The sequence below is a fragment of the Apis mellifera genome, linkage group LG11 (assembly GCF_003254395.2).
Source record: "Apis mellifera strain DH4 linkage group LG11, Amel_HAv3.1, whole genome shotgun sequence".
Lineage (NCBI taxonomy): Eukaryota > Metazoa > Arthropoda > Insecta > Hymenoptera > Apidae > Apis > Apis mellifera.
The window spans coordinates 12407923-12435011 of NC_037648.1; the positions used below are offsets into that span (position 1 = coordinate 12407923).

Here is a 27089-nt window from a genome sequence, read left to right on the forward strand (position 1 = left end):
TAAATAATAGTCGGCGAGATATTTCAATAATCGTACACGTGTGATCATCACTCGAGAAGAATACTCGAGGAACAAGCGGTAAGCTCCGCAATTTCGATTCGCCCGCAACGAAGCTCGCGCGTAAACGCGAGACAAGCGTGTACCGCGGCCCCAGGTAGCTTGTACACCCGTGCAATTAAGAATGGTCTCCCTTCGGCCGGCCGGATCGGATGGAAGAACGACGACAAGCTCGAAGAAATAAGGACTCGAATTGCAGATAGCATTAGGAAAAGGAGAGAGGGAGGCGACGAGTAAAGAAGGAGAAGAAGTAGTGGTGGTAGCCGGAGAGCGATCCATCGATGACCGCTTATTTACAGAGAGGCAGAAGGAACACGACCGAGTTGTAGATGCGAGCCGTGGATAGCGCTAGAAGTGCGCTCCAACCCTTTGCCCCAATCTTCCTCCGCATCTCGCCCCCTCTTTCTCGCTCCGTGTACACGGAGGGGAGAGGCAATTAAAGCATCCGGGTAATTCGACGGACGGGGGATACGCGTGTCGTCTCGATTTCGAGGGCAAAAACCACCTGGACGGTGGTGGATACGAGGATACGAAAGATCACGCCGATTCGAGGTGTCGACGCCGTGTCGAGCACTTGCTCCACTCGCCTGGCAACAGGATACGTTTCGATACTTTGCGGATAAACAGGCGGTTTTTCTCGCCTGTCCGAGAGATCGATCTTTCGAAGTTTTTCCCGCCACGTTTTAACGAGCACGGTTTTAATTAGGGAAGAGAAAGGAGGGGGGGGGGGGGGAGAGTTAATCGAGAATAGAGAATTTTGAGTCTGATCGAGAAGTCTAGATACTGGAGATTTTAAATAGCTGTTAATTGAAGTTAAGAGTGTATAAGTTGGGAGGGATGAGGAATGGTTTAAAGAAGAAGAAAAAGAGAAATTCCAAAGAAAATAACTTGCCACGGTCCAACTTCCTCTCGAAAGATAGGAGATCTAGATAAGGATCTCGAAAAGGGGTGAACGTCGCCTTTCCAAATCCGACTAATCCACGTCGCTTCGAAATAGTTTCGCAGACGACGATGGAGCCGAGATCATCGTCGAGGGTTTATCCGAAATTTCGACGCGAGAGCAGCAGCCCCTTTCGGCGTCGAAGCGGCTCTCGCTTGGAATGGTGGGGGATCTCGATTCGAGGCGTGCGAAGGGTGCACCCGAGTGGGGTGGCCTGGAGTGGAGGGACAGATAGACGAATAGAGAGAGATAGGTGGGGCAGAGGGGGAAGGGAACAGAGGGTACGCAAAGGCTGGCGTGGCGAACGACCATTAGGGAGCCGAACGGCCATAGAGACGCATCGTGCGTGCCGAGTCTTCCTTTTTTCTCTCTCCCTCTCTCTCTTCTTCTCCTTCTTCTTCCGGCTCCGCCGTCACGGATCCGTTTTCGCGGGCCATGGTCGTTTCCGGCGAATTCGTCAACCGTTATTGGGATAACTCGAGGAAATGTACGAATATGTAGAATAATATTAATAACAATAATAAGGAAAATTTTCGTTTGATCGAAAATTGAAAATCTTACGTGCTTCTGCTTCTTTCCTCTCTTCTCCTTTGAAAAGGATTGATAAAAAGTTTCGATGGAGAGGGAAGATAAGTTGGGGAAAAGGAAGATAAAAATGATGTTGTTTCACGGTTTCAGGGGAGGATGAGGAATGGAGCGACTCGGAGAAGACACCTTCGGTGAGCAGTGGAGTGGAGGGCGGTGGATCGGCGGTCTCGAGCCCGATCGCGCCGATCGTCGAAGAGGAATCGAGTTTGCCGCCACCGCCGAGACTGAACCCCCCTTCCTCGTCGGTTGTGATCGCGAATTCGGCCGCTGAGGATATCAGATTGAGGCTCAGCGTTCTCTCTGAAGATGCTCGGAAACGGCTGGCTAGTCTCACCGAGGATATCGAGGTAAAATTTCATCGATTATTATCTAATCTGATTGAACATCTAATCTAACAGAAGAATTTGATCTTTAACTAATTTACGGAATCTTGTAGATCTAATCTAAAGACACGATATTCGTTCCATTGTTAATAAGAAATAAAACATCCTTTACGACGAATTGTAAAATTTTAATTGATCGAGAGAAACTTAGAGATTTCGAAACGTTCGTCTCGCACAGGTCGCGAGAAGTTTGAGAGACCGACATGCAGCGCCAAGGGCCAATCAAACCCGAGAATCGAGCCCGAAGGACACGGACGAGGATTCCAACATGGTGGTGGTCAAGGAAGAGGATTGCCAGCCGAGGTCGTCGTCCTCCTCGTCTTCCTCGACCAGAAGGCGGGAGTCCGTGTGCAGGAGGGACTCGGAGGACTCCTCGAGACGATCGAACGCGGACGAGACACCGTCGGAGAAAAAGCTGAAACTCGATGATGAAGCAGCACCAAGACTGAGACTCAATGCTAGTCTGGCGACGGATCCCGCGCTTCGGCCCGCCGCTGTAGCCGCGCTCACCGTCAAACCGGAAAATACCTCGCCGCCGAATCCTGTGCCACCCCTGCCGGCTGGACTTCAGAACGGTAACTATATTGCAATCATTAGATCGAATAGAGATTTCTTCTAGACGTATCTATGCCGGGAAAAAATGCTAGAAAGAAGGGAAAGATAGATTAGATCGGTAATTCTGTCGTTAAATCGCAATAGTTTCATTCTTTCCAATCCAACAATTTCAAAGATCAACGTGGTTCCAAACGATATATCATCGTCCTATCTGCTCGCGTATCATACATAAAACTGCATGCAAAAGTATACGTAACTGAGTGGAAGCGGACCAACGTTGCAGCGATCGCGTCGGGTCGGCTGTTCGTGCTGCCAACCGACGGCAAGGAGACGATCACGGTGGAGCCAGCCAGGCCGGCGCCCCTCATCTGCCCGCCATGCGGCATCCGCTTTAGCTCGGCGAGCACCCTCGAGGCGCATCGCACCTTCTACTGCGCCCATCGTCCTCGGCTCGAGGAGGAGGCGGCCAACGAGGAGGACGAGGAGAAGTCGAACAAATTCGAGGTGAGGAAGGCGTACGCTTGTCCCCACTGTTCGTACAGCGCGGACAAGAAGGTCTCGTTGAACAGACACATGAGGATGCACGCCGCGTCCCCGGCGCCGCCCACGATACCAACCGCGCCGACCACGGCCACCACTCCGGGGACGGGCGCCGCGACCGCCTCGAACGGCTCGTTGAACGAGGAAGCGGAGAGATACTGCAGAAATTGCGACATCCGATTCAGCTCGCTCAAGACTTACAGGGCGCACAAGACCCACTACTGCAGCACCAGGCACGTGGTGAAGGACGCGCAACCCGCGCCCACGGTGACGGCCGCCGCCGCCGCCGCCGCCTCCTCCTCGGTCAAAGCGTCGCCGCCGACCAGCGCGAGCCCCGGCGAGTCGCCACCCCCGCAACCGTGTCTGGCATTGCCCACCAACCCGATTCTGATCGTGCCCTACTCTTTGTTCCGCGGTGCCAGCGTCCTAGCTGCGCCCACTCTGCCTGCTCCCGATACAGCGTGCTTCCTTCTTCCAAACGGTACGTATTCGTTTACCCGTAGGTATTCGTAGAGATATATCATGCTTATGCACCGTGGAATTTTCTGGCAGGTCATCTTCAGCCGATGACAAGGGGCCTCGCAGCCACGGGTCAGAATGCCGTGGTCGAGCCTCCGCCGGTCCTTCGAGCCGCGAACAAACCGACTACGCCCGCGTCCGTCGTCGCATCGTCCACGTCGCCGTCGGGCTCAGCGCCGCTAGACCTGAGCGTGAGAAAGTCGCCGGCCCATCAAGACGAGAAAGAGAACAGAGTGTCGCCGGCGCCCTCCTCCCTGCCTCCGCCACCTGGCAGCCCACGGTCCAGAGGAAGCGGAAGTCCTAGGGCGAGGTCGATCGGATCCACTCCTACGGTGACTGCGACCGTCGTTCCACCACCGCCGACGGAGCTCGCTTTAAGATTGGCCGAACTTCCCCCACCACCTGTTCCTAGCGTTCTCGTGAAGCAGGGTGTCTCGAGGTAACGTGTTCTCGTTTATTGCGCTATCTGTAAAAATTAGATTGTATGTAATTGAAGGTTCAAAGTGATGGAGAATCGTTCGATTTTCAGATGCAAAGAGTGCAACATCGTGTTCTGCCGACACGAGAACTTCGTCGCGCACAAGAAGCACTATTGCCAGGCGAGAGAGACGTCGGTCAGCAACAGTCCTCCGCCACCCGGCACACCCTCGCCTCCGTTGGTTCAGTTAATTTGCGCCGCGTGCGGAATCAAGTTCGCCTCTATGGACAACCTTGTGGCTCATCAAGCGTTCTACTGTCCCAAGAGGCCGGAACCCCAAGAGCATCATTCGCGATGTTCCAAGTGCAAAGTTAATACCGACTTCTCTATACTCATTTCTGACTTGAGTTTAATAAAAAAATTAATTGGATAAAAGATTAATTACTTGTATCATCTTGCTATTTGCAGACTATAATAGAACCTGGAACAACCCATACCTGTAGCAGTGGACCGACCGGTGGTTGGAGATGTCCTGTTTGCGGTGCTGTTAGCCCAACGGCCGGGGCAGCTCAACGCCACATGGATGCGCATCAAGGCGTGAAGGCTTTCAGGTGCACGATCTGTCGTTACAAAGGAAACACGTTACGCGGTATGAGGACGCACATCAAAATGCACTTTGAGAAACGCGGAACCGATTTGCAGGTAACGTTTACACCGCATTACACCGATTTTCTTTAACGATGTCTCTGTAGATTCCTTTGATAAAATCGCTTTTTTTTTTTTTTTTTTTTTTTAGGAGGAAAATTACATAACGTGCGTGCTCGACGACGAGACAGTTTTGCCTACTCCAGAGCCCGCTCCAGCTACCACTCCCGAGGAAATCCCTGCCGAGGTGCAAGTGAACGGGAAAACCGAGGTTCGAAAGAGTCCGCAACCACCTCCGCCCCCTCCTCCTCCACCGCCCCCAGTGGCCAATAAGGTGAAGCAAGAACGTGAGGACACGCCACCGCCTCCTGAAGAAAGTTTAGATCCGAACAAGAGCGGCCCGCGTTACTGCAGGTCGTGCGACATCAGTTTCAATTATCTGAGCACGTTCATAGCTCACAAGAAGTTCTACTGTTCGAGCCATGCGGGGGAAGCTAGTAACAATAATAACAATAATAATAATAATAATTCGAGCAGCCACGCGACGACGCCTCCAAGCAGCAGGACCGAAGCGTCGGTACTTTAAAAAAAGACTCTTGGACGAACCATGGGACTGTTAATTGTTGCCAGTTTTATATATAATATAATTGCCGACTATCCAATTTAGTTGACTACCGTTGTGTGATTTCTGTTGATCCAGGGAATTGTTTGTACTTATAAATTGAGTTATCCGACGTGTACATACGTGCGATGCGTGAAGAAGGAGCTGCGTAAAACGTAAGCTAAAAAAAAAAAAGAAATGTAGAAGCAAGGGGAAAGTTGGGCGATCGTGGCAACGTTTGATAGTTTGCTTTGGATGAATTAGAGAACAAGAGAAAGATTATTGGATTTAAGTGGGGAAAAAAATAAAATAAAATAAAACGTACCAAAGTGAAACTGTCAAATGGAACGATATGTAAATCCACGTATGAAAGGGATCGTGCAGGTTAGGTTTACGATGCAGCTGATCTCATATGCCACAATCGACCACAATACAAAAAAGGTGTGCAATCTCATGACTCTTCAATAATCTCATAGTTGTAATAATCGACACATACCTAAGGAATTACGAAAAAAAATAATGATGAGTGTAAAATGTTGTACAGTAGCCGAGTAGAGTATTACGGTACGATATATTAATAATCTTAAATGATACCAATTCCCAGCTTGTGAAAAACGCTAAGTTGCAATATGACATTTAATATATTATACATAAATATATATAGGTATAAATAAATAATTTCATTGTCCATAAATCGCGCTCATATTCTTTGACGAGTAAATATGCTGGTAATAGTATCCATACTGCCATAAGAAAGAAAGATCGGAGTCGTTTCCTATTCCTTTGCCAACAACAGATTCTCGGATAAATAATAACGAGAAAGTGAAAATAAATCGATGACCCCTATAATATTTCTGTTCGAATATTCTGGATACGGTGGATAAATGGGTCCTTATCAACGTATTTGCTTCGTTATATTACAATCAAAAAACAAAAAAACAAAAAAAAGCATCGCCTGTACTTGTATACAAGTAACGGATTCGTTGCGAGCGCGTAAATGTAAAAATTAGAATTAAGGCCAGTGTTACACGTATACGCAGCGTACTATTCATATCACATAAAGAGTTCGTTAAAAAAAGCATGAATTTCTTCACGTGAACGTTTGACGATGAGAGAGATAGAATGAAAGCGAGAAAGAACGAAAGAAGAAAAAAAAAAACAAATATGCGAATGTTGTAATTTGAACGTTGTCCAAAAATTGAATTCAATGCGACAGCGTTCGCGATCGAAAAATCTCAGTTGTGTAAAAATTGTTTTCGTATTTCGGCGAGTAGTAGTATAGTCAGATAAAACGCGAACGTTCGCAGATACTTTTATAAAAGTAATTGTTATGTTATTTACAGGTCTCCTGCTAATTGCTATCTAAAGAAATGCAAGATTCGCGATTATTCCATTATAAAATAAATACAAAAAATTTGATAACACATCACGAAAAAAACTACTTTACTGAAAATTTGTAAATCTCTATCCGATACTTCCACGATAATTTGTTATATATTATAAATCTGGTATATTATTATATGCCATATCGTCGAAAACAGTTCTTTTTCTAAACACCTATACACACACTTTCCTTTGTCACTTCGACATCTAGATTTACCTTTTATTATTTTTATTTTGATAGATGAATTTTACATACAAAATATATCTATATAAATATGTAATAAATATATAGACACAAATAAAAGATCTTCATGACCTTTACCTCTGTGTAATAGGAGAAATAGCATAAACTCATAAGACTTGTATTTGGAAAACAATTTTAATATTGATTCCACTAACTGAAATTATTTTACATAATATGAAATGTACTGCATTAACTGTCATTGACTATTTAGCTATTTTCTTTCAATATAAAAAGACTTATATGTAATTAAATTGTACTATTTTTTATGATACGTAATCTAAATTATCATTATCCTCATCTGATTCTTCAGACACGCATATACTGTAATCGCTAAAATGATTCTCATCTTCCTCCAATTCTTCCTTTATTCTTGCTTTGTATCTCGCATATTTGTAACCATAAGTATTTACATCATTTTCATCAACTGCATAAATAAAATCATCTTCTTCGGATAAATCGGATTCCTCATCTAATCTCATATTCATAACAGCCTCTCTCATATCATCTTCATCGATTGATTTTTCAGAATAATTTTCAGAATCAGGATAATCGTTTCTCCAATTTGACTCTGAATTTGAATCATCGGATTCGTGTTCATCTTCAGGATATCTATCATCTCTATAAGTATCAAAAACCAATTCTTGTTCATATGGATGTATAGCTATATCATCTAAACATATATCATTCTCGGTATGAACATAATATAAATCATATACATAATTATCATCCTGTAAAATAATAAATATTATTCAAATTATACAATTATATAATTATCAATTGAAATAATTGAAAAATATTAAGAAAATGTTATTTACTTTCTCTAGAGAATCCTTCTTTTCTATGGATATTGAATCTTCTACATCTATTACAGTCATAACCTTCTCTTCAGAACTTTCGATATTGTTCAAAGATCGAAAACAATTAATTACTTTGTAACGATTCTCTACTGAAGTTTGTTTCGTAATTTCTCTTACTTTATTTATTATATCTATAGGATGTTGTTTAAAATATGTTTGTAATTCATCTTTTCTATAGTTTTGAATTAAATGGTCGACACTATCTTCCTATAAAAATAAAACAAATAATAATTTTAATACAAGTATATAATTTGTCGAAGATATTTGCTTTTTTTTTTTTAAATATAAACCTGTTTTGCAATAGTTCCAGCAAGTTTAGCAATTGTGGTTAGAGAAGTTGGAAATACTTCTTCTATTACTTCGTCATCCGTAGTTTTTTGACGTTTACGTGAAATTACTAAAGTATTTAATGGTTCATCATCGTGTCTACGTTTCACACGCAATATTGCTGCCATTTTTATACTTTATTATTTTAAAAAAACATTCACATTCAAACGCACCGATACTTTACGTTTTATTCCGTTATGTTACATGCTATGTATACTATATACTATAATATACTATATAAAGTGTAATATGAAGTTCAATTTACAAAACTATTTGTCTTATTTCGAGGTTAAAATCGTTTTCAACGGTCGACATATCGATTATCATTCGCTGGTCAGCAACAACGCTGGCAGGGCGTAGAAATTCTCGGTATGTTTTCAACTCGGAATTTGTTCATTTTCTTTATATTAAACAATTTATGAAAGCTTAATTGTTGATTTTGCTTAAAATGAAGCGTTAATATCATTATAAAACATGGCGCAATCTATTTTCGACGCTTTAACAGGTAAAATTTTTCTCTCATAGGAATAGGTGGGGTTAACCAACAAGTATTTTATCTTTTTTTTTAAAAAAAACTTTAAATAACATTTTGAGAATTTAAAATATTTATTTTTTTTTCTTATAGGTGTATCAGTGCAATCATTATTAGATTCTCCAACTTTAATAACTGAAGTTGAACAATCGGGTAAGTTTTGATGAAATAATACCTATAAAATAACCTAGTTATTGAAAATTCTATCTCGTATAAATTTTTATAAGATAAATTTATAACGATATTTTTTTGTGCTTTATATTTAGCAATTGATCAGGATGAGGAAGATATATTTCAATGTGGGAAATGCAAAAGTCAATTTACATCATTGCACATGTTTGTGTTGCACAAAAGAACGCATCAAAAAACACAAGAGCAAACAGTAGATTTGAGTCAATTTTTGGTAAACGATGACACTCAGGCTGTTCACACGGAAAACAATAGTCAAGATGTATCACAATATAATCCTCAAGAAACATTTGTTCAAAATGATCAACTTAATGAACCAATTATACTTGAAGAATCAGATATGTTATTTAGGTAAATTTATATATATTATATTATATATATATATTATATAATATATCAAAAAATATTTCTTTAAATAATATATCATTCATTTTTTATAGCATGGATCAAGAAGGTGCTAATTATTTCACAACAGATTCCACATTTAGTGTTCCAATTATATTAAGTTCGGAAAGTTTGGATACTTTTGAAAACTCTACTATTCCAGGGGATAATGATCCTCTAAAAAATGAATCAAATGAAGTACCTCAAATTCTCCAAAGTGATATTTCTCAAGAACAAAACATTAAAAATACAGATAAAGTTGATATACCAATGACTGAAAATCTAATAACAGAATCTGAAACTACTAATAATCAAACACAAAACTTAAAAGTATATATTTTGATGAAATAATAACTTTTTTTTATATTTTTATTTAAATTTAAATTATAAATATTTTTTAACATAAATTTTTCATTGCAGTATAAATGTGGTTATTGTAGCAAACAATTTTCAAAAAAGTTTTATTGGCAACAACATGAACGTTCTCATACAGGGGAAAAACCATATCAATGTGTTGTTTGCGGGCGTGCATTCGCACAAAAATCAAATGTTAAAAAACATATGTCATCACATAAAGTATGGCCAGGTACCGCTATACATTCGTTACCCCCAGAGGTATTTTATTAAATATTTTGAAACAAACTTATAATTTCAAACAATTTCTTTTTTTTTTCTTCTTTAATTCTTTATGATCATTATTAGGTACCACCAGATGGAAGCATAGATCGTACCTATCATTGTCAGTTTTGCAAAGAAATATTTGATTCGTACAAAGCTTTAAAGGGCCATCTTATAGTCTCTCACTTAGCACTGAAAGTGTACAAATGTGTGCAAAGTAGTTGTAGTATGATGTTTGCTGAACTTGAAGATTTTTTAGAGCACACTCGCAGTCACAAGAGATCAGAATATCGTTGTCATGTATGCGGTGAAGTATTTAATACTTTGTCTGATCTTGGACTTCATCAATATGCCCATTCCGTCCAAAAACAAAAAACAACAGAAAAATATTACTGTTGCTCCATTTGTAAATCCTCTTTTTCTAATTTGGAGGCTTTACAACATCATACAGAAACCACAACGCATGATTATGCTTGTCTACATTGTGGAAAAAGTTTTTTGATCGAACGATTTTTACGGCGTCATTTGAAAACGCATGCCTCATCTGCACGATTTACTTGTGAGGATTGCGGAAAGGCCTTTAAAACTGAGCAATACTTAGCCAATCATAAATTAATACATAGCGAAGAAACGCCATTTCTATGTCCAGTATGTATGATTAAAATAAAATGTTCGTAAATTGTTTTTTTTTTTTTTTATAATATAATTTATTTATTACAGCATTGTCCAGCTAGATTCAAGCGAAAAGACCGTTTGGGTCGTCATATGTTGATTCATGATTTAACAAAAAGATTGAAGTGTCCCTTCAGAACTTATTTAGGTTGTATGAGTGAATTTTCACGACCTGATAAGTTAAAGCGTCACCTATTGACGCACAGCAATATCAAAAGATTTAGTTGTAGTCATTGTAATCGTAATTTCCATCGGGCACAAGCTCTTAAGCATCATGAGATGAATAAACATAATTTAAAATGCGAAATTTGCTCACACGTAAGTATTTATTTAATCAAATATAATTTAAATAAACATTTATTTTACGAAATTCATATTATAGGCATTTAAAACTAAAGAGCAATTGCTAACTCATAATTGCGATCAGTCTAACGAGACTAAAAAGCATATGAGTTCACAGTTACCTAAGAAAGCTTCTGGATCATTTAAACCAAGGAAACCTACTCCAAAGAGACAAACATCATCAAAGACTGCAATTGGACTTGCTGATAAAGAAAAATTAGAAAAATTTAAGGCTGATGAAATACAGAGAAAAGTAATTTCTTAAAAATAATTTCTTAAGTTTAACAAATTAACATTTATCAAATAATAATTTATATTATGTGTTCATTTATTTTAGATCACTTCTGAAATGTTAAAATCTGATGACTGCAGAGAAGAAACTTGTACCATAAAATTAGAGAACATTTCTGTATTAAAAGAAGTCGGTTCAACAATCGAAGCTCTCATCAAATCTGACACAGTGGATAATGAAATCAAACGCAACACTGATACATATTCGGTACAGCAGACAGGCGAATAGAGTTTTTAAATATATTTTTTAATTGTATTTAAATTATAATATAGCCTAGGCTGTAGATAAGTTGTCATACTACGTGCAATGGGATCATTGGCAAACTTGCAAGAGTTGCATTTTATAATAGTATATATAATATTTTGTAGTTTACATATCTGTGATAATTGTATTATAAAATATATTAATATAAATAACTTATATCTATCTATATCTCAAATATTTTTAATGTCGCCTTCCTTAGGCCGTTTGGAATTTATGGATGTATTAAAGAAAAAGATGTTTATGTCAATGTGTGTATTTCATTCAATTTCTTTTTATCATATCTTTAATATTGCATTTAATTTTCTTTCCAACAAATTAATAAAGAAATACAATAGTACTATATCTTACGGATGTTAAAATATATTTCAAGATAGTGATTGAAAGGAAGTGGTTTCATAATCACCACCTTCTTCCTTCTACTAACATTTCGAGTTTGATTTAATAGAAAAAAAAAACAGTATTCTTATGCATTTAGTGAAAGGTGATATTCCATCCAAATATTAGTGCATGTTAAATTAAATTATATGTTAAAATATGGCTCAACGAGCATCTTATCAAATTACTAACGCTGAGGAAGGCAAAGCAGCTCAACAAGATCAATCTTATAGAAGTTGCGTTTTAGCGTTGTTAATATTTTTATTTCTTTGTATTATCCTAATACTTGTCAGTTTTCCGTGGAAAACATACCATTTCGATCATCTTGAACAAGAAGATGAATATACAGAAACAGCGCAGGTAAGTTTTTAATATAAAGAAATAAATAAAGCCTAATAAATAAATAATAATAATTATATAGCATCATCGCGAACATCAAACTAAAAGAATAACCAGCTCGATAGAATCAGTTACAATTTCTGCGATGGAAGAAGTGATTACAAAAGAAAGAGAAACGAACGTTGAAATATTTAATGTAGAAAATGTTACAAATCAGAATAATAATAATGATGATGATGATGACACTAAATTTAATGAACTTATAAATTTTGAAACTAGTACAAAAAATTTATCAATTATTACAACTCTGATTACAGAAGAAAATCAAAAAACAACTTCTGCAAATACAAATACTCCTATGGAAGAGATTTCTTCTAGCGAAAATGAAAAAAATATAGATCTATCAATAATTACAACGGACACGTCATTATATAACTCTTCGACATTTATTTTTAATTTTACGGAAAATAATACACCAACTTTGATTACAGAAAAATATCAAAAAACGACAGATATGATAGAAACAACTTCTACGGATACGAATGCTCCTATGGAAGAAGTTTCTTCTAACGAAGATGAAAGAAATATAACAAATATTTCTGAATATATAGCTTCTTCTTCTACAATATCAACTACAGTAAAAAATAATTTTATTGATGATGATTATACAACTATTGATACAATTGATTCTACAACTGATTCATTGTTTAATAATGAAACATGTACTTCGGGTGAATGCAAAAATTTGGCCAGCAAGATATTATTTTACATGAATCACACGATTGATCCATGCGAAGATTTTTATGAATATGCTTGCGGTGGTTTTGAGATCAATCCTCAAACTGTAGAACTCGATTTAGAAGATATATCTTATCAACGTATCTTAAGTGCGTATTTTATTATAAAAAAACATCTTTTTACTATTAAGCAATATTAAAAAATTAATTTTTTTACACATAAAAATATTAGAATTGGCTTTTCTATATTTTTCATTTCTTTTATTTGTAATAATATTAGAAAAAATGCAATATTCTATTTAAAAAATCATATCATATAAATTAATAAACGATAGAGAGAGATAATTTTTTTTATAAATATATTTTTCAATATTTTAATCAGGACAAATGAAGAAGGAAAATAATGTGGAAAATGTATCTCTGTTTACCAAATATTACGACAGTTGCATGCAATATGAAAAAATTAATCAAACAGAAAGGATAAAGCTAGGTAAATAAAAATTATAAGTTTAATTAATTTCTAATCTCGAGTACAAGTTTAATGTATAATAAATATAATTTTTTTTTTTACAGCAAAAAAACTATTAGATAAGGTAGGAAAATTTTACACTACAAAAGATTTGGCTCAAAAGCATACAAACTTTACTTTTCTACTCGCTACGTTATTATTACACAACAGGTAAATAAGAAATGAAAACGACCGTACAAAAATATCGCACGTCGCATTCACATAATATATACATATAATATATATATTTTGTTCGTATTTTTATTTCTATAGCGCTTTATTGTTCGATATCGTCCCAGATCTCGACGAATATTCACCAAAACAATTCACTTTTAAAATAGGCCCAACGATATATAGCAATCCCTTCGAAACAGAGGAAACTGATCTTTGTTATGCAGATCAATTGGAAAGAGAAAAAGAAACGGTGGATTTAGGAAAATTGTATAGGGAATACAAAACATGCAAAGTATACAGATATGTATATGTATAAAAAAAAATATGTTCTATCGAAATCTATAACAAATGTTCTTCTCATTTATTTTGTTTTTAGAAAAATACGAAAAAATTTCTTAACTCCATCTCGGAAGCTCTTAAAACATTTGGAATATTCAATGAATTGAAACATTCGTACAATATCTCTCAATTTATAAGTAGTACATACATCAATATCGATCTTTATATAATAAAAAGATATTTCGCGGTGAGGTCAAGTTAAAAGTAATTTTCAATCAATGTAAATGAATTTTGTTCGATATCGGTTTTCATTCGTTTCAGAATTTTCCTTCCCAAGATAAGATTCGCGAGGCATATCTTGTGAAAAATTATACCCGTATCGCTATCGAGGATTTGCAGAACAATTTTAAAATAGTAAGGAAGAAAGAATTTGATCTTATTAGATACTTAAGCTAATCCACTTTTAAATCGATATTTTCTTAATATAATATATATTTTTTTTTACAGGTAAATTGGACGCAGCTAATTTATTTTTTAACGAAGCAACATGTTCAAGAAAAAGTAAAAGTACAGGTTTACTTTTACAATGAACTAGCTGAGGGATTGAAAATTTTAGAAGAATTTGAAAAAACAGATCCGATGGCATTATACAATGCATTATTAGCATTGTATGCACGCAATCTTTATCACGAGGTACATAAGTTTTTCACAAACCAATGCGAAATATTTCAATCGATTTGAATTATATATCAAAATTATTAAATATTAAAACTAGTATAATTTCTTTTCATATTTCTGAATATTTTATCAGATTAAACATTGTTATTTTAGAGATTAATAAAAAAAAAAATTAAAAATCATATAACGGATCATATTTTTTAATGATCTTAAAATATCTCACGATTAATATTATTATTTTATATTATTATTATTAGATATTATCCTATCATAACAATAATGATTTTAATAGTTTAATAATATTTTGATTGAAGTGCAAATTTTTTGCTGCTGAAAGGAATATTTCGCATCAGACTATGAAAACTTTTATTTATTTTTTCTAACTAATGTTTCAATTTTCTTTTTTCAATTAAAGTTTTTAATAACTTTTAACATTTATTTTTTTCTTTTAGTTAGTTTTATCAAAACATCTAGATGTTAAAAAATACTGCCTTCGCGTAGCTGCTAATGTTTTAATCCCGGAAGCTTCGAACTTATATATTTCTTCGTTTTCGAAAAATGAACTTATTTACATAAAGGAAACTGTAAGTACTCATTTCATATAATGATTAATAATGAAAATAATCATTAGATAATTAATCCTTATATAAAATTTAATAGGTACATAGTATATTTGAAAAACTTAAGGAGACTTTAAAATTAAACATTAAAAACAAAAAATGGGTTACACAAAAAGATCGTGTCGCATTAATAACAAAGATAAATAATCTTAAAATTGTTCTACCTGACATTTCTTACTTTAATAATAATAAATCAATTTATATAAGATATCAAGCAAACAAGGTACAAAAAATCAATTTCGTTTTTAATAATATAATATTAGTAATAAAAAAATTTAAATATTGTTAATTAAATTGTTTTTATTGAATGATATTTAATGATAGATCCAATTTTAGGTAAATTTATCGAATAATTACTTAGAAAATTCAATAATTTTAATGCAAAGATATCGAAAATTAATCTATGCACAAGTTTTTACAAATCCAGGAGATCTTGAACAAATGTAAGTTTTTATAATTAGAAATAGAAAATATTTTCACATTGTTAAACTATATGAATTAATGTAGATGGACGCATTATGCAAAACCATACCAATCTAAAGGAATCACTATTTATGAATTAAATCTCATTGTAATACCATTTGGAATAATCGACTGGTCCATGAATTATAATGAATTTTCATTTGATTATATAAAAATGGCGACAATTGGTAACATAATTGCACAACAAATTGCTCATCATTTTGATGCAAATGGTATATTAATAATTTGTAATTTTATGTTATTATAATGTTTAACGTTCCAGAATTATAATAATAGATTTATAAGAAAATTCAAAAATATCTTATCGTCAAAATGTTCAATGATATACATATTTATATATCATTAGGTATTTATTATTGGAATGGAACTCGCGATACCAAGAACAGTTTGTTAAACGATGATAAATCTAAATATAATTTTAATGAATACATTAACTATCACCGAAATGATCAAAATTATATGAGTATGACATTATCATTTACTGGACAAAACGTGAGTTATGAGGTAAATTGATACATTTTTCTTTTTTATAAAATCGTTGCGATGTAAAAATATTATTTTAAAATAAAACATTTAATCAAATACGTTTTTACAAACAATAAATCTTTTTTATTCAAAAATGTTTTAGATTTCGCAATTGACTCTAAATGAACGTCTGTCCGAGACAACGGGACTAAGATTAGCCTACGATACTTTGGCTCGATTGAGATCTAAAAAAGATTATCTTCCATGGTTAGAACTTGATTTCAATCAGTTATTCTATCTCACCTATGCTCAGGTACTTTCGTTACAGTAAAATTTATGGCATTGATATTTTAAATAAAATTACAAACATTATGACAATTATCGTAAGTAAGAACTTTCATAAATGATTTTTATAGATGTACTGTACGAAGTCACCACTTACGTCATCGTATATATCATTGTATGAAAATGAACAGTTACCAAATCGGATTCGTATTTTTGTCTCCGCATTAAATAATATGCTTCTCGGTAAAGCTTGGAATTGTCCGCAGGGTTCACGAATAATGCCAAACATTCCATATATTGAATGCAAAGTATTTCCATATTTATGCGACACAGCAGAATAATGTAACTACGCAATTAAAATGCGTAAATAATGTAACAAATATTTTTTTATAAGAAAAGTTAAGTGGTAACAACGCTTTTCATTTATTCTCAGGAACATTTTTTTCATAACATTCACGCGCAAACGAGCGCAGTATTCAAAAACCAGACAAACTCATGTATTCATTAAATCCATTACATCCAAAACTTCTATTGTACGATGATATAATGTGACTAGAAAATTTAACAATATAAATAATTCACCCTTTAGTTGAATATTCCTTGCTTATAATTGTTTATAATTGTTTCTTTTCCAATAAATCCATAGATTTTGTAGAATGAACCATGTCTCCTAGAATACAGATTAATTCCTAAAAATATTTATTAGTATTCAATTTACCAATGATGAACTGAGCTGTATGATAAAATATTTATATATTTTTATAATAAATACACATAATTCATATTTTTTAATAGTAGTAGAAAAGCATTCATCAACACAATTTATTTAGTTTTATATTATTCATGTCAGTTATGTAATAGATTCCAAATGTAGCACTCTTGTTTTATATTTAGTATTTAGTTAATTATAAATCAGTAGCCCAGTGCACTATCGGCTTAATCATTATCATGTCAAAAAAATATAATAAATATCAACACATACCACTGCTAAGGGTTACATCCAGATGACTGTTGTCTAGTTGAGTAATACATTGTTTTGAAGTAGCTTTCTTTTCTGTCTGAAAAGATGAGAGCCATGCAAAAGGCATTAGAAAAAGACATATAAAAATAATAAAAAAAAAACAACCATACAGTTAGTTACAAAATGAATAATTTCCAGTTTCATTTTAAAGAAATAAACACATACCTCAAAGTACCGATGCCATAAAACACAGCCATAAACACAAAGAACTGAGACTAGAGACTGGCAAAGTAGCCATAGAAGAATATTTAATGCTTGAGTACGTTCAAATAATGCAGCACCATGCCTTATACATAGTAATGCTTCTGTAACCATAATTGCACCATAAACCCAACATTGAGTCCCTACTCTACTACATGTTGGATCTGTTACATACATGTAGTATTGCCTATAATTATGTTAAAATATTATGCTACTTGTGTGAGAAATTATTATAATTGTTGCAATACATTTGCAATATATTATTATATTTAATATAAATTTATCTTATTTTGCATACCTAACAGAAGGTGCAACTATTACTCCAATTAATACCAATCTTGCCACAACAAATGGATGAGAGGGTGGAAATTCATACACATGTTTCAAAAAAAATGTATTGAGCTCTGAAACTTGCCAGAATATAACCAACTGACACAGAGCAACGAATCTCATATATGTACATGTTGGATCCAACCATCTAACAGCAGTCCAACTACCAGGAGTAAATTGTAGCATTGCTCTCTTTAATTTTCCAGTAGTGCTCTCAATGTCAAGAATGCTTACCCATTTATATTCTCTCATTTCTAAGAGAGAGCAAATTTTTAATCCAACCCAAATACCCAAACCATTACAGACAACAACATCAAGTATAAAAGCATCCCACCAACATTCCACAAAATTTGGTAATAAATGAGCAAATGCTATTTCTGTTACTTCCCACATAATACTAATAGCCCAAAGAATACCAAGATGACGGATAAGAATTGCTTTAAAAGTCCATCCTAAGAAATGAGCTAATGCAAAAACATCTAAATGATTCCATATTTTTTCAATTGTAATTTCTGAACAATTAACACCATATTCTTTATCCATATCAATATGAAACGATGCCAAACTAGGATCTATCCAAACAAAGATTTTTCTAACTGTTTCATAATCTTGAAATAGCATAAATAATAGACCCATTAGATATAATACACTACAACCAAATACAAGTTTCCATACAACAGGATGAGGTCTCGTAAATGGTCCATTTGGAAATGTAAGTATAGATATAATCAGAAAGAAAAATATGATACATAATATTCCAGCCCAAATATTGTCCTCAACATTAGTAGTATTCCTGCATTGAATCAACGATATTTACAGAAAAAGTTTAAAATTATATAATAAAAAAATTTAAATACTTAATTACCTAGTGAATGCGGAATATATTACAGCACCGATTGAAATGAGAAGAAGTGTAATGCTATGCGGTTTATAAAAAAATTCGATGGAAATATCATCAACCGGTCTTTCATTAATATTTGGAAAACTGTCCGTTCCATGTCGTAATTTGTGCCCTTCAATATTATCTATACTACTTCGACAATTCACAACCTTATTTTCGTCACTTTTGATGAATCTCTCTAAGAGATTGTCATCTACGGATTCTTCGTTAGTTGTCATTCCGATCAAATAATTATTCGTTTTAAATTTATATTGTAATCATTTCACACGTTGTTTCGCCATGTTTTCCTTTTTCATTTCTATGTGCATCATCACGCTATTGAAGGACTTTGAACCACTTGAAGCACATACAAATAATGAATCAGAGAGAAAAATACTACGAAAATCAATTTACTTCCTGTTATATGAGTAGAATTAAATAAAAAAGAACAAATTTAACTAATTTTGTTTATATATCAGCTGATTGGACACGAAAGTATTTTTTTGAGAATGAACCTTTATATAGATATTAAACAGTTGTATAATTATAGATATCACCACTAAGATTGCCGTTTAGAACTCTCTATGGCGATCTACATGTGACGTCATCAAAATATGGAGCAATATATATGAAAAAGACTAGTTAGAAGGACTAATAAGAAGATTTGTTGCTTAGCAACAAAACGCGATGATGCGACGATATTTTCCTATATTTTATATATTATTACTATATATATTATATACTATATATACTATATATACTACTTTTAGTATATCGTATCATCAACTAGATGGCGTTGTATCATAGCGTCTTGTTGCCAAGCAACGGGATCTTCCACCATTTTAGTAATTCCTTTTCTATTCCATACTTCGCTGATGTTAACGGAGCAATATTGTTCGGCAATAAGTAGTACTTTGTCTTACTTTGGTGACGTCACGTATATAAATTAATGTAGAAAATTCTTCGGCAATCTTAAGTTACTTCTTATTGCAAAGTAGAGTTGTTCCGTCTGTTATTTTGTTTTATTAATAATTTTTTTATATATTACTTTTGAAAAGTTTCATATTTTTATTAAAAAATGGCAGATTATTTAGATGCTGAAGCAGAAGAAAGTGAGGTAAGTAATAAAATATAAAATAACGACATTTTATTTTGCATAACCTAATAACATTTTGTGATATTGTAGGAGGAGGAGGAACTAGATGTTAACGAAAGAAAAAAACTTAAAAAATTAAAAGCTATGCAAGATAGTGATGATGAAGATGACGATGAAGGTAATTCGTACAAAAATGCATTTATATAGTATTTCTAATTAAATATATTTAAATATATTATATTTTGCTAAAATATCTGCTTGAAAGTTCTAGAAAAAATAATATTTAAAAAACTATAACCATTTATACAATATTAATATTATATTAATTATTATATTAATACAATATTAATATTATATAATATTAATATTTAAACTAGAAATATATTCGATTTGTAATTCGGATTCGAATTGGAAATTTTTTTTATTTTGGACGAGAAAAACTTTTTTGATATATAAATATCCGTAATTTCAAAATTTGAAATACAATTCGAAACTATTTGTGTACTTTCAAGATTCTGTCTAACCCGACCCGAAAATCGGATATTCATAATATTATTAATATATTAAATATTTATTATTATTTAAAATTTTTGTTTAAATTTTACTTATCTTTTTTTACTTATCTTTAATATGAATAGAAGATGAAGGAGAAGTTCCAGGGCTTATTGATGATAATCCAATTGAAGATGATAATGATGGAGAAGATAGCGATGGATCTGATTATTCTAGAAAACGTAAAAAAAGCGATGATGAAGATTTTGATGATCGTTTAGAGGATGAAGATTATGATCTACTTGAAGAAAATTTAGGAGTTAAAGTTGAAAGGGTATATACAATTGCAAAAATAATGTAAGATATTTCATATAATTTCACAATTTTTTAATATGATTTTATTTTTTTAGAAACGTCGTTTTAAACGTTTGCGAAGAATACAAGATGAAGAATCAGAAGGAGAAGAAGAAAGAGAAGTAGATGATGAAAGAGATGCTATTGCAAATGAATTATTTCAAGGCTCTGGAGAAGTAATTTTTAAAATAAGATTTATATGTGATTGGTTTAATAATATATAAAAGAAATTAAATAATCATTTATTATTCCTGTAGGAAGATGAAGAAAGAAGTGAAGTTAGTCACAGAGGTGAAGTGGAAGGATTTGACGAAGAAGAAAGTGAAGATGAGGATGATTTCATTGTGGATGGTGATGGAATACCTATAGCTGAGAAAAGAAAGAAGAAAAAACCTATTTTTTCTGATGCGTAAGAATTTTTTGCATTATAAATATAATATATTATGATATAACATATATTAATTTATATACTTATTACAGTGCTTTACAAGAAGCTCAAGATATTTTTGGTATAGATTTTGATTATGATGAATTTGGAAAATATGGAGAAGATGAGTTTGAAGATGAAGAAGATGAAGAAGAAGATGATTATATTCATGACGAGATAGAAGATCGACCAAGACGGTCAAAACAACATCTTAAAAAAAGGAGTACAAAAAAAAGTATCTTTGAAGTATATGAACCTAGCGAACTTATACGCGGTCATTTTACTGATATAGACAATGAGGTAATTATTAAAAATAACACTAATTTATCATCAATATTTATAAATAATATTTGAACTTCTTAATATATGTATATATTATATTTTAGATTCGTATAACAGACATTCCTGAACGCATGCAACTTCGCGCTATTCCTATTACATCAACTGTAGAAGGTTCAGATGAATTAGATCTTGAAGCAGAATGGATATACAAACAGGCATTTTGTCAACCGACAATTTCAATACAAGATGCTCATCTCAATGAAGAAGCCAAAGAAAGAGCTAGAAAAGGCCCTCAAACGGTCAACAAAATTAAAAAAGCTTTAGATTTCATGCGTAATCAAAACTTTGAAGTTCCATTTATATCATTTTATAGAAAAGAATATGTTTTACCAGAGTTAAATATTAATGATTTGTGGAAAATTTATAAGTTTGATATGAAATGGTGTCAACTTAAACAAAGAAAGGAAAATTTATTGAAATTGTTTGAAAAAATGAGAAATTTTCAATTAGACGAGATTATGAAACATCCAGATGCTCCATTACCTGATAACATACGAATTATTAAAGATGATGATATTGAACGACTTAAAAATATCCAGACTTTTGAAGAACTGAATGATATTTATCGACATTTTATGTTATATTATAATGAGGATGTATCAGTTATGCAAGAAGATGTACGCAAAAAAGAGAAAGAAGCGCAAAAAAAAGCTAAATTGGAGAAAAGAAAACAACAGATCGAGAAAGCTGAAGAAAATGGAGAAGATCTTCCTGAAGAAATTGCAGATGTAGATGATGAAGAAGAAGAAATAGACGAATTATTAAAAAAACCAATTAGGAAAGGTCCTTATTATATTTGTAAAAAGGCTGGTTTAGATGGATTTGCTAAAAGATTTGGTCTCTCTCCAGAACATTTTGCTGAAAATCTTCGAGATAATTATCAACGCCATGAAGTAGATCAAGATCCAACAGAACCTGCAATAGTAGCAAATGATTTTTGTTCAGCAATTTTTAACACAAATGAAGAAGTACTTAAAGCTGCACAATTAATGGTTGCAATTCAATTAGCGCATGAACCATTAGTGCGCAAATGTGTTAGAGAAATGTATATGGAGAGAGCAAAATTATCTATAAAACCAACTAAAAAAGGAATAAAAGAGATAGATGAGGCTCATGCCATTTATGGATTAAAATATCTTAAAAATAAGCCTGTACGAGATCTTGTTGGTGATCAATTTTTAAAACTAATTATAGCAGAAGAAGATAAATTAGTTATACTTTCCTTTAGTGATATAATAGAAGGAAATACTAGCAATAATTATATTGATGAAATAAAGCAACTATATTATAGAGATGAGTTTAGTAAAAGTGTACAGGATTGGAATACATTAAGAACTGGTAGTGTTGAAATAGCTTTAAATCGTATTATAATACCGCAATTGAAAAAAGAATTACGATCTAATCTTTTAATAGAGGCAAAAGAATGCGTTATGAAAGCTTGTTGCCGTAAAATGTACAATTGGATAAAAATTGCTCCATATACTTGTGAATTTCCTGAAGAAGATGATGAAGAATGGAATACTAGTAAAGGAATTCGTGTGATGGGTATAGCTTATGTGCCTGATCCATCTCAAGCTGCTTTTACTTGCATAATTTCTCCAGATGGAGAATGTACTGATTATTTAAGATTACCACATATATTAAAACGTAAAAATAGTTTTAGAGATAATGAAAAAATATTGAAAGAAGCTGATTTATTAGCAATTAAAAATTTTATTGCCACAAAAAAACCACATGTTGTGGTAGTAAGTGGTGAAACTAGAGAAGCATTAATGATAGTAAGTGATATAAAAGAATGTATATCTAATCTCATGGAGGAAGAACAATATCCTTCAATTCAAGTTGAAATATGTGATAATGAACTTGCTAAAGTTTATGCAAATAGTAATAGAAGTATATCTGAATTTAGAGATTACCCAGAACTATTAAGACAAGCTATATCTTTAGCAAGGAGAATACAAGATCCTTTGTTAGAGTTCTCTCAATTATGTACAATTGATGAAGAAATTCTGTGCCTTAAATATCATTCTTTGCAAGATCAACTTTCTAAAGAGGATCTTATAGAAAATTTATATTTAGAATTTATAAATCGTATAAATGAAGTGGGAGTAGATTTAAATAGAGCAGTTCAACAGCCTTATACAGCAAATTTAGTACAATTTGTATGTGGTTTAGGACCCAGAAAAGGACAAGCTCTGATTAAGATTTTAAAGCAAACTAATCAAAGATTAGAAAATAGAACTCAACTTATAACAGCATGTCATATGGGACCTAAAGTATTTGTCAACTGTGCTGGTTTTATTAAAATTGATACAAATAGTTTAGGGGACAGCACAGAGGCATATGTAGAAGTTCTAGATGGTTCGCGTGTACATCCGGAAACATATGAATGGGCTAGAAAAATGGCAGTAGATGCTTTAGAATATGATGATGAAGATGCAAATCCTGCTGGAGCTTTAGAAGAAATTCTTGAATCACCAGAAAGATTAAAGGATTTAGATCTAGATGCATTTGCAGAAGAACTTGAAAGACAGGGTTTTGGAAATAAGTGCATTACTCTTTATGATATAAGAGCTGAACTTAATTGTAGATACAAAGATCTTCGTATATCTTATCAATCTCCAAATACTGAAAAATTATTCGATATTTTGACTAAAGAAACTCCAGAAACTTTTTATGTTGGTAAATTAGTTTTGGCTACAGTTGTTGGTATAAGTCATAGAAAACCACAAGGAGAACAATTAGATCAGGCAAATCCTGTTCGAAATGATGAAACTGGATTGTGGCAATGTCCATTTTGTTTAAAAAATGATTTTCCAGAATTGTCTGAAGTATGGAATCATTTTGATGCCGGTGCATGTCCAGGGAAAGCAACTGGAATTCGTTTACGATTAGATAATGGAATATCCGGTTATATTCATGTAAAAAATTTATCTGACAAACATGTCGCTAATCCAGAAGAAAGAGTACGTGTTGGACAAGTAATTCATTGTCGTATAATAAAGATCGAAGTAGAACGATTTAGCGTTGAATGTACTAGCAAAACCAGCGATCTAGTTGATAAAAATCATGAATGGAGGTAATCATGAATGTCTTAATAAATAATTATATTTTACTTATAAATTTTCATAATTTCTATAAGTAATATTTTATTTATATTGTTTTTTAGACCGCAGCGAGACGTTTATTATGATACAGAAGCAGAAGATAAAGATATAAAAACTGAAGAGGATACTAAGAAAGTGCAACAAAGACAAACTTATGTAAAAAGAGTTATAATTCATCCCAATTTTTATAATATTGGTTTTGCTGAAGTTGAAAAATTAATGCAAACTATGAAACAAGGAGAAGCAATAATACGACCTAGTAGTAAAGGAGCTGATCATTTGACTGTAACATGGAAAGTTACAGACAATATTTATCAACATATTGATATAAGAGAAGAAGGAAAAGAAAATACATTCTCTTTGGGTCGCAGTTTGTGGATTGGCAATGAAGAATTTGAAGATTTAGATGAAATTATTGCAAGACATATTAATCCAATGTCTGCCTATGTTTCGGAACTAATAGATTTTAAATATTATAAACCAAATATAGAGGGTATTAAAGATAAAGCAGAAGAAATTTTAAAGGAACAAAAAAAACAAAATCCTGGTGGAATACCATATATTGTATCTGCTGCTAAAGTATGTTTGAAAATATTTAATATTTATTAATATTCTCAATTAAATTCATTCTTTAAATTTCTTATTTTTATATTTTAGAATTATCCTGGAAAATTTTTACTTTCGTATTTACCACGAACTCGTTGTCGTCATGAATATATCACTGTGTCACCTGATGGATTTCGATTTAGAGGTCAAATGTTCAGTAGATTAAGCGATTTATTCCGTTGGTTTAAGGAACATTTTAGAGATCCTATACCAGGTCAAAGTACACCTGGTACTCCACATGGAGCTATGACTTCTAGAACACCATATAATGGTACTACTCCTGGAGTAAATGGTAAATTTTATGATATTAAATATAAAATATTAAATCATTATGATAATTTTTGTTATATTGAAATTTATTTTTATATTATTATTTTTATATTTTTTCAGGAGTAAATCCAGATACAATACAGAGAGTGGCACAAAATATGCCACATCATATGCTACATTCTCTTTCAAAAGTAGCAAATCATACTCCACATCATTATCCACCATATACTCCAGGTGCTGCTAGTGTCAGTAATTATGGTGTTTATGGAAGTACACCATATACACCTTCCGGGCAAACTCCGTTTATGACTCCATATCATACACCACATCATACACCTCATCATCCACAAACACCCAGTCATGCTCAAGGACCATTTTTACAACCAATTCCTCCTGCAATGAATTCAAATTCACATAGAACTGCAAGATCTCACAGATCTGTTTCTAACTCTTCTAATGCAACGAATTGGTCAAAAGCCGCGGAAGCATGGGCTCGATCAAAGCAATCTACTTCCAAAGAATTGTAAATATAATTATTTTTAATTATTCAAATTAAATATTCAAAATAAATATTTAGATATTTAAATATTAATAAAATATTATTTTTTTAATTTTAACAGTACTCCAAAATATGACGAATCTAGGAAAACGCCACGAAATCAAGAAATTCAAAATGAAAGGGCAACTCCACGCAATAGAACACCATCTGTTCGTACTCCATCTGTTCGTACTCCGTCTTACAAATCTCCTAGAGGAACTCCATTTACAAATTCTAGTCCTCGGAGTATGTCTCTAAGTGGAGATGGTACTCCTTTATATGATGAAAGTTGAGGCAATAATATATTTTATATGTAGCTAGGACAATTGGTTACCTGAAATTATACTCTACTTTATTAAGAAAAAAAAAAAGAGTAAGTTAAAACAAACGTGTATGTTCGTATTTTCTAATTAATCTAAAACATTTTCTGTAATGTTAAATAATACGTATTTATTATATGTATAAATTATACATCTTTTCTAGAAATTTTTTCTAGATTTGTTACGAATTTTACAATCGTGATCAAAAGATATTTAATCTTTTTGCGATATAATATAATGAATATATTTCCTTACCATAATATCACCTAGATGATATTATGAACGAGATATCTTGCGCCAATTTTTGTTATAATTGAAATTGAATGGAATCAATTTAATGTCAATTTTATACTTCCGTTTAGTAAACATTAGTAAACATTATATTTTATTGCAGAAATATTCAGTTCTCTCTCTTTTTTTTTTTTTTTTTTTTTTTTTCTTTTTTTACATATATATAAAGTCTAAAATATTCTACCTCAATAAAATTTTTAAATAATCAATTCTAAATAATATATATTTGCTCAATATATCATTTAAAATAAAGTTCTATAAATTATAATATTCAGATACTGCCTTAATCAAGAAATATACATAATATACATAAATCTTATTTGTATAATAAAATCGATTTGATATTAATGTACTAGCTTAAGTATATTCAATTTTGACATATTTTATTATGAACATTAGTAACATTAAAGATGTACTAAATAAAATGTCGTTTTTTAATCATTTATGAATTACAATTTTATTTATAGATATTATATTATTTTAATATTTTTTTTATTTTTATTTTATCAATATAATATCTA

At 32.8% G+C, this 27089-nt stretch overlaps 6 protein-coding genes across 27 annotated transcripts in view; 4 read left to right on the forward strand and 2 right to left on the reverse strand.

The window, feature by feature from the left end:
• Positions 1-6177, forward strand: part of LOC100577801 (zinc finger protein ush) — a 175280-nt gene extending 169103 nt beyond the window's left edge. For 15 of the 16 annotated variants that reach the window (XM_016914823.2, XM_003250858.4, XM_006566358.3 and 12 more), the window contains 7 exons: positions 1676-1932; positions 2147-2543; positions 2807-3544; positions 3616-4021; positions 4112-4370; positions 4469-4702; positions 4797-6177. In XM_016914823.2, coding sequence (XP_016770312.2) covers positions 1676-1932; positions 2147-2543; positions 2807-3544; positions 3616-4021; positions 4112-4370; positions 4469-4702; positions 4797-5231 — 2726 coding nt within the window. In that variant the 3' untranslated portion in view covers positions 5232-6177. Of the gene's footprint in view, positions 1-802; positions 1485-1675; positions 1933-2146; positions 2544-2806; positions 3545-3615; positions 4022-4111; positions 4371-4468; positions 4703-4796 lie in introns of those variants that run through there. The other variant, XM_006566362.3, reaches the window with a different exon arrangement.
• Positions 6178-6989: 812 nt separating this feature from the next.
• Positions 6990-8273, reverse strand: LOC726800 (probable RNA polymerase II nuclear localization protein SLC7A6OS). Its single transcript, XM_006566357.3, has 3 exons — positions 8021-8273; positions 7689-7937; positions 6990-7601 (listed from the first exon to the last, which is right to left on the reverse strand). The coding sequence occupies exons 1-3, from the start codon at positions 8183-8185 to the stop codon at positions 7137-7139; spliced, it is 879 nt and encodes a 292-aa protein (XP_006566420.1). The 5' UTR covers positions 8186-8273; the 3' UTR covers positions 6990-7136.
• On the forward strand, positions 8169-11516 carry LOC410328 (zinc finger protein 341). Its single transcript, XM_393809.7, has 9 exons — positions 8169-8562; positions 8683-8742; positions 8856-9129; positions 9219-9492; positions 9583-9777; positions 9865-10428; positions 10501-10770; positions 10835-11047; positions 11132-11516. Exons 1-9 carry the CDS (start codon positions 8532-8534, stop codon positions 11312-11314), a joined length of 2064 nt encoding a protein of 687 aa, XP_393809.4. The 5' UTR covers positions 8169-8531; the 3' UTR covers positions 11315-11516.
• A 119-nt stretch (positions 11517-11635) lies between these two features.
• On the forward strand, positions 11636-16889 carry LOC100577845 (neprilysin-1). Its single transcript, XM_006566355.3, has 15 exons — positions 11636-12085; positions 12147-12951; positions 13184-13291; positions 13375-13480; positions 13583-13775; positions 13860-14009; positions 14084-14176; positions 14270-14455; positions 14893-15024; positions 15101-15283; positions 15397-15503; positions 15568-15755; positions 15890-16047; positions 16172-16321; positions 16425-16889. The coding sequence occupies exons 1-15, from the start codon at positions 11885-11887 to the stop codon at positions 16632-16634; spliced, it is 2970 nt and encodes a 989-aa protein (XP_006566418.1). The 5' UTR covers positions 11636-11884; the 3' UTR covers positions 16635-16889.
• On the reverse strand, positions 16096-19460 carry LOC410330 (phosphatidylserine synthase 1). 7 transcript variants are annotated; one of them, XM_006566352.3, is made up of 5 exons: positions 18711-19460; positions 17814-18638; positions 17480-17702; positions 17276-17351; positions 16096-16960 (listed from the first exon to the last, which is right to left on the reverse strand). In XM_006566352.3, the coding sequence occupies exons 1-5, from the start codon at positions 18962-18964 to the stop codon at positions 16908-16910; spliced, it is 1431 nt and encodes a 476-aa protein (XP_006566415.1). In that variant the 5' UTR covers positions 18965-19460; the 3' UTR covers positions 16096-16907. The 7 variants fall into 7 exon arrangements, with proteins under 7 accessions (XP_006566415.1, XP_393811.1, XP_016770324.1 ...); XM_393811.7 differs by having other exon boundaries at positions 16096-16963; XM_016914835.2 differs by having other exon boundaries at positions 16096-16982.
• A 294-nt stretch (positions 19461-19754) lies between these two features.
• On the forward strand, positions 19755-26578 carry LOC410331 (transcription elongation factor SPT6-like). Its single transcript, NM_001277299.1, is given in 11 exon segments — positions 19755-19842; positions 19912-19999; positions 20460-20647; positions 20724-20843; positions 20925-21076; positions 21148-21394; positions 21481-24515; positions 24606-25122; positions 25201-25441; positions 25540-25942; positions 26040-26578. Coding segments are annotated over 11 exon segments (5241 nt in total). The 5' UTR covers positions 19755-19803; the 3' UTR covers positions 26251-26578.
• Positions 26579-27089: the final 511 nt, after the last annotated feature.